This window comes from Neolamprologus brichardi, chromosome 9, assembly GCF_056152115.1.
Source record: "Neolamprologus brichardi isolate AB-2024 chromosome 9, ASM5615211v1, whole genome shotgun sequence".
NCBI lineage: Eukaryota > Metazoa > Chordata > Actinopteri > Cichliformes > Cichlidae > Neolamprologus > Neolamprologus brichardi.
In genome coordinates this window covers 26184229-26198783 of record NC_142112.1, presented here as the reverse complement: position 1 = coordinate 26198783, position 14555 = coordinate 26184229, and the positions used below count along the sequence as shown (strand labels likewise).

Here is a 14555-nt window from a genome sequence, read left to right as displayed (position 1 = left end):
GACTATTAAAAAAACAGCAACAGGAATCTAAAATATTTAACAATATATGTCAGGGTGGTGACTCTGATCCTGGGTTGGTACTATTGTTCCTTTTTTTAATATAATAAAAAATTAAATAATTGAACAGCAGCTGACGGTGCTGTGAATGTTAATCACTGAACGGTGGATTAATACGTGCTCGTCTTTTGCATCAATCAGCCTTATTTTTATCACAGTGATGTCACTGTGGTCCCGCCGGACACAAGAGTCAGCTGAGGTGCAGAAACATTAAACTCCTCTGTAAATAAACTTCAGCTCTTCAGTCCTATCACATGCGCTCTTTATTTAGCAGATTTCAATTAACAACATCAAGTGAAAGTTGTGAAACTTGAACATTTGACAGCAAAGGTTTCACACACCCTCCACAGTCTAGTTTGTGTGGGACAAACAATATGGTTCTGCGGTGAACGCCTCATCAAGCAGCTTCGAAACTTGTTTTTTATCATTTTTTAATGGAGGCACTGCCTCCTCCACAGCACGGCAGACCGTGCAGTTCTTATGTTGTATTGGCAGGACATTGACTGATGGACGCAGCGCTGAGAAGCAGGCAGGCTGAGAATCGATTGGCTGCCAGTTTGGTTAAAGTCTGATGAGCTCCACTGCAGAAGGTCACACAGTTGGTCAGTCACACTGCTGCACACGGATCACAGAGCAGTGACAGACAGGACGGATAACAACCATCACAGATAGCAAAGAAAAGATACGGAGAGTGAGGAAGGGCGATGTTTTAGTTTAAAGGCAGTAAGCAGAATTTAAGGAGGTCTTAAGAAGATCTTGGAGGATTCTGTGAAACACTGTTAGCCATAAAATCTATTCTTTAACTTTAAGATTACCTGGCTTTATATAATAAATACTTTTTTTGGAACTTATTCTTGCAGACATAAATACATATTGCAGTTTTCTAAGCAATTTGTATTTTGATATATACAATGCAATAAAATTTCTTGAGGGATAGAACAACAGTAATATATTTCTGGGTCCATCCATCCATCCATCCATCCATCCATCCATCCATCCGCTTATCCTTTTCAGGGTCACGGGGGGCGCTGGAGCCTATCCCAGCTGTCATAGGGCGAGAGGCAGGGTACACCCTGGACAGGTCACCAGTCTGTCGCAGGGCCAACACACAGGGACAGACAACCATTCGTACTCACATTCACTTGCACATTCACACCTAGTGGCAATTTGGATTATCCAATTAACCTATCCCCACAAGCTGCATGTCTTTGGACGGTGGGAGGAAGCCGGAGTACCCGGAGGGAACCCACACAAACACGGGGAGAACATGCAAACTCCACACAGAAAGACCTGATGGTGGAACTGAACTCAGGACCTTCTTGCTGTGCAGCAACAGTGCTAACCACCGTGCCGCCTACTGGGTCATTTTCATCAAATGAAAGCCTTGATAAATCAAGGTACTTTTTATATATGAGCAAAACTCTTACACAGGCTACAGGCTATAGAGAAACTATAAAGTCTCATGTTAAAATGCCCAACCTTAAAGTAGAAATAACCATGTTTACAGTATAATATATAGTTTTAGTGTCTGAAGCTAATTCTGTGTTCATAATATATGCATTGGGATTAATTTCAAAATAGCTCATCCCTTGATGCTACTCGCTAACCAAGCTAGCTAGCCAGTGCTAGCTTATGCTGATAACTCATTAGTTATACTTTCTTGTCTAGATGTGGTGATGCTTTTAAACAAACAAACAAAAATAAAACAAAAGAAAGAAAATAAAAAATGAGATGTGGCCACTTTAAAAAAAGTAGACCATGAGTTTTGTTTAGTTGGATGTCAATTAAATGAAACCCATGGGCTAATATTCGCCTACAATATTAACCACCCTGATATTGTAAGGTAAAGACCAACCATATTAGAAGGAGAACCTTAGCAACAACACCACCCTCTGTGAACAAGCACGTGACGACATTGGTAACCAGCTGAATCGAGCCAGAACAGACAAAGAGACAACATGTCTGTGTTGGAGACAAGTTATGCTCACTCGCTCAGAATGACTCAGATTAATTGCAATGTGTTGGCAACTCATAAACTGGTTTGCAGTTATTTACAAATTTTCACAAATCTCTCTGAGAGTGATTGCAGTCAGTCTAAATTGGACTTCAGTTGTCTGTTGACAGGTTGCCTCCCACTCTGTGTACCTGTGATCACCTTCCCATCAAAAGTGGTTATCAAGGTGTAGAAGATGTTGCAAACTCAACCTCAGGGTGACCAATACCAAAACATCAATGCAATCAATGGGCAATAACAGAATTTTACTTCCTTTTTCTCAGCAGCAAAATGAACCACAGATTTGGCTGCAGGAAACTTAAAGCAAACCCGCTGTTTCTTCACAAATTAGCTCATTGAAATGCTTTTTTGTGCCACATTTATTTTGTGGTGCATGGGAAGGAGTACACAACTGTTACACAATCGTGCAGAACTAAGATGCTAGTGCTGTTACCGTTGTCAGAGTAGATGACAGTAGAGTTTCTGGAGAGACTTGGGTCAAAGTTAGCCATTAGCGGAGCAATGTACTGTGTAGCTGTTAGCATCCGGTGGACCACGTCACCAGTGTAGATGAACCCTGAAGGAGAAAAAGGACAGAAGACCACATATTACTCTTTGTTGAACTCTAATTTAACACTTAAATTATGACTATGTGAAGTGCCACTTATAATGCAGATATCCTTCTTGTCTCCCCCATTTCTACCTTTCCTCCCTTAATAAAGCTGTAATCTGATACACTGTCTACCCAGGAGACAACATCGCTGCCCTTCACTCCACAGTTAACAGCTTCTCATTAACAGACAACCATCTCTTGTCTCAGTCTACGGGCTTGCGCTCTAGGTACCTTCACCAAGGAATAGCGATTAATTAGCCCTAATATCTTTTATCAAAAAACAGAAGGGCAAATCAGAATGACTTTAAGGGAGGATGTGCTCCTGTTCCTCCACTGCTGCACTTTCTCCTCTCTTGTCATTATCAATCATGAATGCTAATGAAGAGTCGATGACAACGAAAAAGGGGTTTTGTTAACTTTTCCTCAACAAGGCACAAATAGATTGCTCTATAGAGGGAAAGACGGGGAGACAGAGACGTGCCCAGGCAACACAAGCTAGAGCTGGATCATTCAACAGCCCATCAATGTGGTTATTAATGGACTCCAGGAAAAGGGGGAAACGCTCACTATTCATCACAAGGGAGCAGTCTTTGCATAAAGAATTTGCACTTATGACAACAGAATCAAACTTCATCTTAATTTCCCTGCTGACAACAATGTTTAGCAAAGTCAGCTTCTATTTCAAGATTTATTCAAGGTAAAAGCTTTTGTTCTCACACTGACTTTGCCTGGATTGCAAAAATAGAAAAAATAAAGCAATAAAAAGGATCCCACGAACGGCCTTAGATATCATCTTTTACTCATTACAAAAGGAAAACCTGGCATTTGGGTGAAACTGTGTTACATATCCAAAGTAGTTCACCTTTGAAGAACAGTTTGAAGAATGAATAATAAACGTACAGTGACAGTATCTTCAGATAACTACATGCTTTAAGCAGCTTCTTGTCAAATGATTCTTCTTCTTCACTTCAAGGTATTTATGTTTTTAAAACCTCGTCACCTTTGCCCTGTTAAAGACTGAGAAACTAAATTTATTCATCTGTTTACTGGGACCAGGTTACTTTTCTGTAGCATTCATTTGATGATTTTACACACACACATTTCATTAGATACCCTTTAAACCACAAATTTCTAATCACACAATCACGTTTTAACAACTCTATGCATTTAAGTATGCAGACATGACGACATGCATCATTTCAAACCGAGTGGGAGATTGGGGAATAAAGGTAATTTAAGTGACTTTGAACGTGGCATGGTTGTTGGTGCCATGTATTTCAGAAACTGCTAAGCTGTTGGGATTTTCCAAATTGTCTGAAAAGACAGAAAATATCCAGTGAGCAGCAGTTCTTTAGGTGACAATGCCTTGTTTATGTCAACGGTCAGAATGGCCAGACTGCAGAAGAGCATCTCTAAACAAGGGCCACAGCAGAGGACCACACCAGGTGCCACTTCTGTCAGCTAAGACCAGAATATAGAGGCTACAATTTGCAAGGGCTCACCAAAAGTAGAAAAATGTTTTCTGGTCTGATGAGTCTCTATTTCTGCTGCAAAATTCAGATGCTACGATCAGAATTGGTGTAAACAGTATGAAAATGTAGCTCCATCCAACCTTGTGTCAATGTTTCAGGCTACTAGGGGTGTAATGGTGGGGGCGTATTTTTTTTGGCACATTTAGGTCCCTTAATGCCAACCAGTGTAGTTTAAACACCACAGCCTACTTCAGTGTTGTTGCTGCTGACCATGTCAACCACTTTATGAATGCAGTGTACCATTTTTTGATGGCTGCTTCCAGCAGGATAGCATGCCACGTCACAAACCTCAAATGATCTCAAACTGGATTTTTGAACATGACAATAAGTTCGAAGTACTCAAATGGCTTCTACTGTCACCAGATCTCCATCTATCCGAGCACCTTTCGGGTGTGGTGGAATTGAAGAGTCACGTCATGAATGTAGTCAACAAATCTGCAGCAAATTGTTGAATGTGTCCCAAGAACAATATATACAGTGGGGCAAAAAAGTATTTAGTCAGCCACCGATTGTGCAAGTTCCCCCACTTAAAATGATGACAGAGGTCAGTAATTTGCACCAGAGGTACACTTCAACTGTGAGAGACAGAATGTGAAAAAAAAATCCATGAATTCACATGGTAGGATTTGTAAAGAATTTATTCGTAAATCAGGGTGGAAAATAAGTATTTGGTCAATAACAAAAATACAACTCAATACTTTGTAACATAACCCTTGTTGGCAATAACAGAGGTCAAACGTTTACTATAGGTCTTTACCAGGTTTGCACACACAGTAGCTGGTATTTTGGCCCATTCCTCCATGCAGATCTTCTCAAGAGCAGTGATGTTTTGGGGCTGTCGCCGAGCAACACGGACTTTCAACTCCCGCCACAGATTTTCTATGGGGTTGAGGTCTGGAGACTGGCTAGGCCACTCCAGGACTTTCAAATGCTTCTTACGGAGCCACTCCTTTGTTGCCCGGGCGGTGTGTTTTGGATCATTGTCATGTTGGAAGACCCAGCCTCGTTTCATCTTCAAAGTTCTCACTGATGGAAGGAGGTTTTGGCTCAAAATCTCACGATACTTGAGCCAAAAGTATTCATTCTGTCCTTAACACGGATCAGTCGTCCTGTCCCCTTGGCAGAAAAACAGCCCCATAGCATGATGTTTCCACCCCCATGCTTCACAGTAGGTATGGTGTTCTTGGGATGCAACTCAGTATTCTTCTTCCTCCAAACACGACGAGTTGAGTTTATACCAAAAAGTTCTACTTTGGTTTCATCTGACCACATGACATTCTCCCAATCCTCTGCTGTATCATCCATGTGCTCTCTGGCAAACTTCAGACGGGCCTGGACATGCACTGGCTTCAGCAGCGGAACACGTCTGGCACTGCGGGATTTGATTCCCTGCCGTTGTAGTGTGTTACTGATGGTGACCTTTGTTACTTTGGTCCCAGCTCTCTGCAGGTCATTCACCAGGTCCCCCCGTGTGGTTCTGGGATCTTTGCTCACCGTTCTCATGATCATTTTGACCCCACGGGATGAGATCTTGCGTGGAGCCCCAGATCGAGGGAGATTATCAGTGGTCTTGTATGTCTTCCATTTTCTGATGATTGCTCCCACAGTTGATTTTTTCACACCAAGCTGCTTGCCTATTGTAGATTCACTCTTCCCAGTCTGGTGCAGGTCTACAATTCTTTTCCTGGTGTCCTTCGAAAGCTCTTTGGTCTTGGCCATGGCGGAGTTTGGAGTCTGACTGGTTGAGGCTGTGGACAGGTGTCTTTTATACAGATGATGAGGTCAAACAGGTGCCATTCATACAGGTAACGAGTGGGGGACAGAAAAGCGTCTTACAGAAGACGTTACAGGTCTGTGAGAGCCAGGGATTTTCCTTGTTTGAGGTGACCAAATACTTATTTTCCACCCTGATTTACGAATAAATTCTTTACAAATCCTACCATGTGAATTCATGGATTTTTTTTTCACATTCTGTCTCTCACAGTTGAAGTGTACCTCTGGTGCAAATTACTGACCTCTGTCATCATTTTAAGTGGGGGAACTTGCACAATCGGTGGCTGACTAAATACTTTTTTGCCCCACTGTAAAAGTATGAAGCCAGCATGTTACTAACTTTGCACAAACACTGGAAACAGGCAGTCTGTATAAATTATTTAATTAACCTCTTAAGCCCCAAGCCTACCTAATCTCCTGCTTTTTGCCCCCGTATCAGGGGGCGTTGGGGCTTAAGAGGTTAATGAAAGCAGCGAAGAGAAGCAATGCCTCAAGACATGGCATAATACTGTGATAGGTCAACAGGTTTCATATCACAGTCAGTTGCTATTTTCAAAGCAACTTTGGTGTTCAAAGTATTTAAGCAACAGTACACTGACACAAAGTGACCGCTTTTCAAGCTAGATAGCCGTGTCCTGATTGTACATATACATAAGTCTACTGGAGATGAAGATGGAAGTGTTAAACAGTCAAAACTAGACATTTACATACAGCCATGTCTATCTTTAAAAAAAAATCTAAATTTAAATCAGAAATCTTAACATAACCCTAACACCTTAAATCACATGCTGTACATGAAAACATCTGGTCCTCACTTGATTTTAGGACAGCCGATCTTTTAGTTATGGGGTGCTTCACAGTAAAATCACTCAACAGGTCAGAATAAGAATTTAATCTCTTTCTTTTTGTCTCAGGTTCAAGAGATATACTGTATATAGGGTGGCTGCCTAAGGGATATAGGCATAAAAAACTCTGCTGAGAAACAATTTTTGGGAAAAATGTCATTGAGGCCAGGGTATAAAACCTCATTTCATGTCACTGTATGTCTGATACGGTGGGCGTGCTATAAAAACACATCTATCACTGTGGAAATCACAGGCAGAGCATACCATGAGGGGAATCAATCTTTCCCCAAAGATCTCCATGCTCAGATTTTCCTCCATATAAAGTGCTGTCAGCACTGAAAGCAGGAGACAAGAAATATGGATCTGACTATATTTCTTGTGTAAAGTCTTGAATGCAGAGTGAACTAAGAGTGAATAAAGCAGTCCTTTTGGCTCACTGAAGGACTGCTTATATATGTATATATAAATTCCCCTCTCACCCCTGCGGCCAGTCTTTATCCTTCAAGCTTGGGTCCTCTACCAGAGGCCTGGGAGCTTGAGGGTCCTGCACAGTTTTTTTGCAATTCCTAGAGCTACGATCTTCTGGACAGAGATCTCCGATGTTATTCCTGGGATCTGCTGGAGCCGCTCGCCTAGCTGGGGAGTCACTGCAACTAGCGCTCCGATTACCACTGGGACCATTGCTACCTTTACTCTTCACATCTTCTCAAGTTCTTCTCTGAGCCCTTGGTATTTCTCCAGCTTCTTGTGTTCCTTCTTCCTGATGTTGCTCTCATTTGGCATCGTTATCTTCCTCTGCTTGTTCACCACTACTATGTCCGGTTGGTTAGCCATCACCAGTTTCTGTCTGTACCTGAAAGTCCCACAGGATCTTAGCTTGGTCTTTCTCGACCACCCTAGGGACCATGTCCCATCTTGACTTCGGGACTTCAGAGCCACACTTGACTTAGATGTTCCTGTATACTATGCCGGCCACTTGGTTATGGCATTCAATGTTTCCCCAGCCTGCAAGCATCTTGCCATCTGCAGTTATGTACTGGATTGCATCTTTACACAGCCTGCACCTGGGATCTTGCCTTGTGTGGTAGACCCTGCCTCTATAGATCTTGTCCTCAGAGCTTGTTTCTGTGCTGCCATGATTAGTGCCTCTGCGCTTTCTTTCAGTCCAGAATTGTCCAGCCACTGGTAGGATTTCTAGACAAGGTGCTTCCTTGTCTTGATGTCAATGGCTTCTATCTCCTTCTTTGGCCAGCTTATTATCCCAGCATGGTATCTGATCACTGGCAGGGCACAGGTGTTGATTACCCTGATCTTGGTTTTTCCATTCAGCTCACTCCTCAGGACTTGCCTTACCCTCTGCAGGTATTTGGTGGTGGCAACTTTCCTGGTGGCCTCTTTGTGGTTCCCATTTGCCTGTGGGATTCCCAAGGCACTTGTGCCCCCACTTATGTATTGAGCCTTATGTCTTGTCATCCTAGCTGCTATGATGCCTGACAGGTAGGTACTTCAGAGGGTATTTCCTTGAAGTTTGATGCCAGGGACAATTTTAAAGAAGTATTTCATTAGGATAAGAAAGGATACAAGTTGTGCTTGAGAAAAGAAGTAGTATGAAAAACAACTAGCTGAATACTTCAAGCAATTCAGTTCAGTCCTCTAGAAGTAGAAATGGCACGGGGTTTGTGACTGTTTCACATTGTGTAGCCAAATAATCATTAGACTTAATAATTTAACTCAATAATTTGAATCTTTTAATATAAAACTATAGAAGGGACAAGGGCATTACCCACATATGCAACATATGCGAGGGCACCATTATTGGTGAGGAAGTCAGATAAAGGAACTGAACAGTGAGTCTGCAAAGTTTTCAAAATAAAAGACACTGCAGAGGAGTGAACAAATCTGCATTACAGAAACAAACCTGACACCCATCATTCTACCTAAGCCTGTGCTTGTAGCTCACCTTCTGCCTCTGGCCTCCACTTTCAACCCTTAAAAGCTAAAGACATAAAGAAATAAAAAATACCCAACCAAACACAGACTTCTCTGAAAACATAAAGCCCAGGGTTGAAATGTTTTATTTCTTAGCCTTGATGCCTTTGCTTTCTACCAACAGCAACCCCCTGAATACATAATCCCACTTATTTGACAGTCTAAAGAAAATCAGACAGCCTCTCAATACACTAAAGAGGTGAGAGCTGCGGGGCGCTCAATAGAGAGGCAATTCATTCATTATGGCCGTCACTTACAGCAGTAGGAGACTGGACAGAACAGGAGGCATACACGAGGGAACAACAGAGAAATAGTAAGTAATGGAAAGAGGGAGCGTTCAGAAAGGAGGGACAGCGGAAGACACTTCTTTATTTCAGGAGCTGTGTCTGTGTGTGCTGCTGTCCAAAAACTCTGGATTGTATATGTCCAAGAAAAACATGAGCAGCGATTAGCAGTCCCACCAGGTCAAAGCTTCACTTTACTGACGTTGTGTTTAGACAATCTTTGTTCCTTCGTACTGAGCTGTCTTTAATTTACAGGAATTTTCTCTTCATCACAGCTCAGTTCTGAGCCAAGAAGAGGATTCACACAGAGATTTGATGAGAAGGGAGTGGGTGTCACAGGACAGCTGTGTGGTAGGAAGGCTATGGATCGAAGGAGACAGTGTAAACTCAAATTTATAAAATAAACAAAGTCCAAAACCTAAACTAAACACTAAAAACTAAATTCTGGTAACCACAGAGCCAGGGACACGCAGCACTGGCGCATAACATGACAAAGGACAAGAAGAGACTCAGACAATTTCTAAACAAGGTACTAAGGCTAAGGGAAACAGGTGGGAGACACTAACACAAAGAAGAGACTGAAGGAACAGTATAACATTGCTCTCATATAGTACATTTTTACATAGCGTGGCAGTCTGATGCACAGAGTGATTTTCTTAAAACAACACAAAACAGAGCAGTGCTGTTAGTCCAGATCGAGGGGCGACTCTTTCTAATCAAAATCTTGCTGTTTGTTGTCTTCCTCATGTCTTCTTCTAAAACATTTCATATGAGCTTTTGTTCCCAAGAGTTTAAGTACCTCATACCTCACGAATGTTATGCATTTGGTACCTTAAACATTAATGACTGCAAAACATGAAAAAAACAAGCTGATTCATGCAGTTGTCCTGTGTTTCCTGTAAGCCGATGCATGCATTCTTCCTCTAACAAGTGACAGACCAACCACTGAAATCAGTGCACAGCTGGATAACTGTCCACACAGCTGGCAGCGGTCAGATCATATTTCATCACTTATATTCACACTCAGTCTCTCTACTCTGGCTCTCAGCTGACTGCAGTATGTTGTAAGCAGAATTATTCAAATGTGCATGCGTCACTTTTTTCTTTTAGTTTACTTTGAAAAAAAGTAGGAAAGTCTTTATTCTATTATTAATATTTGTATTCATTATTTTTATTCATTGTTAAAGACATTCCTTGAACCTGTTTCCACTAGAAATAGACGTCCTTGTGTATTAGTATCTACAGTAATCTGCCTTATTTCATTTAAAAACAGCCACCATTACTTTTCCAGAAAGCTAAAACATCAATGGGAACCTACTCGGTTAATTTCTCACTCTGTACTTTAATGTTGGCTCTCTGTAGTTTAGAATGATCTTTATGTGTATTATACTGGGCCTTTGTCCAGTGCCTCAGTTCACCAGAACCGTCTCTGTTGACACCAACCTCCCTTTAAGCCACCTTTCTTTTGATTGGATGCCCCTCGCTAACAGAATGTGCATGAAGCTTCTGTGCTCACAGCCTGAGCTGTTCAACTGATGTGAACATAACAGGGATATCTGCTCTCACTGACATCATATAAAGCAAATATTACAACAAAAAGTCTAAAACAGGGTGTTTTTACTTGAAGCCTCAGGCTTCTGGCTTACTGGGATATGCTAACCTCATTATTTGAAACTTTGGCCATGTTTAACACGAGAGTCCATCAATGTAAGCAGTTTAAAGAGGAAATGCATATTAGGTCCACCTTAAGTTCTTAGAATGAGGCCTTTTTGATGTTTAAATCTACAGTCACTGTATCAAAAAAGTTGAAAAGTACACTTGGACCTTAGATGTGTATTCAGGATACATGCCAACCCAGTCTTAGTGCCTGGATCATTAATGTGTTTGAGGATTGGCTGCTTTACTGTTTGGAAAGTAATGAAATCCGAATGCAACTGCGCTGCCGTTTTGTCACACTCTGTTAAGAAATTATCTTTTCCAGCAGAGTTTTTCCGCGTAGGAAGCAAGAAAGAAAAATATCTGCTTAAGTAAAAAGTGTGACCTGCTGACAGAAATGAAGGCAGGCAGCAAAGATGGTACAGTGGTGAGAGGAGGGCGAGCTGACTGATAGGTCCTGAAATGGAGGGATATGAGGAGGGTGTCTCGGAGACAAAGTCCCCGAGGCCTGTGAGAGGCAGATAGCTGCCTCCTCCTCCTCTTCTTTGCGGCCTTGTCCCTCCATCTCTGTCTGGAGGAATGCAAATTCCTGTTATCTCTTTCGGGCTAGCAGCGCCTCTGCCCATCCGTTCCTCCTCACCATCATCCAGAACGTCTCTAAAGCTCGCTGAACTTTCCCCAGCGATCGAGGATCAAGTGTGGACACGAGACAGTGACGAGAATGAAGATAAGAGACACAACAGATTATTTCTTTATTATTCCGCCGACAGTTAAACGCTGCACAACATCTCTGAAATAGTTGAGTAAGTGCAGGGCTTTAGTCTTTGATGTGATAATAGACGGTTGGGGTGTTGCGGTTTCGCCATCAAGACTCAAGTGGAAAATTGCTTTGCACACTCTGGCAAACACGTCTGCTGCGTCATGTGTCTCGCCCCAGATACACATCCTCTGATACTCCAACCTCTTTATCCACGTCTATCAGGGTGCGCTGGGCCAGTCGGCAGAACGACTCCTGTCTCCCGTCCAAACCCACTGGTCTGGTTTCTCCTCCAGTTAAGTCTGGTGTGCAGAGTGTTGGGAGTGGTTTGTTGTTTTATCCCCTACTCTAGCAGACTATCCCACGGAGGTAAGAGCTGTAAATGTCTTGTATCAGGCTGCCTGCTTGGCTGGAAGATTGTTGTTGGTGGTTTTGTACTGTGGTTTGTGCCAGACAAGGTTTTTAAACCCTGAATCTCCCTGATTTAGTTTTCAAGAAGCATCTTTTGCAGAAATAACTCATTGTTTGGTCCCTTTTCTGTATTTAGGGGGGAGATCTCTTTGTACAGTAGCCACACCACACCCACAGGTTCACCAAGTACTAGAAACACATTCAGACATGAACACATGTATGCACACAGACTGTGGTTTTCTTCCCCATTTCATAAATGCCTCTGTACTCCAGACTCATTTCATAAATCTCACCACATTCCCTGCTAAACCCCACAGCAATAAAAATCTGTCTGTGTACAGTATAATATACCAAGCACATGCAGTATATCCAATAATAACACTAATAAATACGACTGAGAACAGAGGGCAAAAGCAGTGTTCACTTACCACCGGTCGCCACTGTGATTTCACGCAGGTAATGTCCGTAAAAAGGAAAATCGAAGGACAGATTAACTCTCTGTGAAAAAACAAAAACAAAAAACAGACAGATGACCTCAGTCGGGACCATAGAGCTAAGACAGGATCCAAGAAAAAGCTGTTTTGATCTTAAAAAAACAAAGAGGATTTAGATCAGAAGGAAAATGTGAAAAACAAATACCAAAGTGCCCGGTGTGTTACATCTGCTCTACTTTACAGGGTAATCTTTATGAGAAGAAAGAAGTCCTACAAACTGAAAAAGACAAACACTGAACTCAAAGTTTTGCTGAAAAAAAATGTTTATGTCACAGCTGAAATATACCATGTGAAGCAATGACAGTACTTTCTTAAACACCCATGGAGAAATACTTATATACACTTTATCTCTGCATGTAACTATTCAGTGGCGGTCGTTTTTTACCTAGGAAACCAAGAAGTCTTGAGCCACCCCTTAGTTCATTATATTCTGCTTTCAAAGAGCCAGATCTTCTTCTGAATTTATAAAGTACGATGAGCAAAGGTTGTTTCACTAAAATACAAATGCTTCCCACTTCTTTAGTTGAATCTGTCAAAAAAAATGCCAAATATAATATACAGTTTGGCCCCTTGTGAATATGGCAGTGGACAAAAGTAGGGTTTACTATTCTTCCATGTATGTTTGTATATGCTTCAATAAAACAGTGCAAGTATTCTCCATTTTCCTAGCAAAATATAGAGAAATGAGGATATGTGATTAGGAAACACTGTGCTGGAGTTGGTAGTAACATTTAGCAGAAATAGTCAATCCTGTCACTTCGTAGTGGAGGAAAGTCATGCTTTAAGTTTAACAGCTAACAATAGATTTTCTGTGTGCTTCATCCAGACTAATTAGCTATTTCTTTTCACACTAACTCACCATACTAAGATCTTCTAAATGGTAAAATTTGACCAGCCAAAAATCATCAACATCACTGTTACCAATGTATGTTTCATGCTAACGTTAGCATTTAGCTCAAAGCATTATCCAGCGTACCCTCATAGAGCTGCTAGCATGGCTGTAGATTCTTGAGGTCTACCATTTCTCACGGGAAATATTTAATCCTTTACACAGAGATGGGCTCATATTGTATTTATAAATATTTTCAAATGAATGGAGACATAATAAAATTATCTTTAAGAGACTACAGGGTAGCCAAAAATGTATCCTATAAATTATAGTTTACATTCATTGTTTTATCCCTCGGGTTAAATTCCAGACACTGCCAGTAACTGTTACGGAGATGGACAGTCCACAGTGAACGTGCTGATATTATGCATGGTCCTAGAGATTGTGCCAAAGGGAGTAATCCTGTGGCAAACCACGACGAATCTCGCAGACCATAGAGACAATCCAGAGCTTAACTTTTCTGCACTCCGGTGATGAAGCTAACCTCTGTGACTGCATTTTGTTTTACAACTTTATTAGCCAATTTCTTTGAGTAATAGCTGGCAGCCGGCACAGTTTGGAAGGAAGATCTCTGAGTATATGCAGGACTTTAACTGTCTTCATTATAAAGTCTATTTGTTTAAAACATTAGTCTGCTGAGGTTGTGCCGCAGATCAGTTCAGCACAGATGGTTTTCACTGCTTCTTTCACGCCAATATGAAATCAAATTATTCAGCCGAGAATTCCAGCGTCTCCTTTTGACTCCAGATTCCTCAGTTGACCACTGAATTAGGAATTCACTTTGTAAAACAAAGTCAGAGAACCTTTCCTCAATGCTGTTTACAAGAACGCCTCGCTTCTTAGCCGGGATGTTCAGTGGCTAAAATGAATAGCTTGCCTCAGAGTGTATAGCTCAATCCATCACCACCCAGCTGAAGGTAAAGGAGCAGAATTCACAATGTGGGCCTCTATTCTGTATCCTTGCCAGCTATTGCTCACCCTGGGCAGTTTTTCTTTCTCTCTCTCTTTCTTTTACTGCAATTCTGCTTTGTTTCTCAGTCAGTCTGCTGCTGCCTTGTGTGACTCCATCAGTATGCAGCTTGCATGCATCACCTGCTTGTGCTGAGGTGGAGGGAGGGGAGCTTTCTAATTTTTTCACTGCAGGGATACTTTTAATGGTAAAAATGCAAGAAGAATTACTTGCTGTTTTTAGCCTTAAAAACAACCATAGTCCTTCCAGTGATTTGTGTGTAGTGATAAGAAAATAACTGTTTTCAGAGGGG

The 14555-nt window shown here is 41.6% G+C and overlaps 1 protein-coding gene across 1 annotated transcript in view; it reads right to left on the bottom strand.

Moving 5' to 3' along the window:
- plxdc2b (plexin domain containing 2b) overlaps positions 1 to 14555 on the bottom strand; it is a 110996-nt gene that overhangs the window by 33481 nt on the left and 62960 nt on the right. Inside the window, exons 4-5 of the mRNA XM_006795050.3 lie at positions 12339 to 12408; positions 2505 to 2627 (exon numbers count right to left, since the gene is read on the bottom strand). Coding sequence (XP_006795113.2) covers positions 2505 to 2627; positions 12339 to 12408 — 193 coding nt within the window. The remainder of the gene's footprint in view (positions 1 to 2504; positions 2628 to 12338; positions 12409 to 14555) is intronic.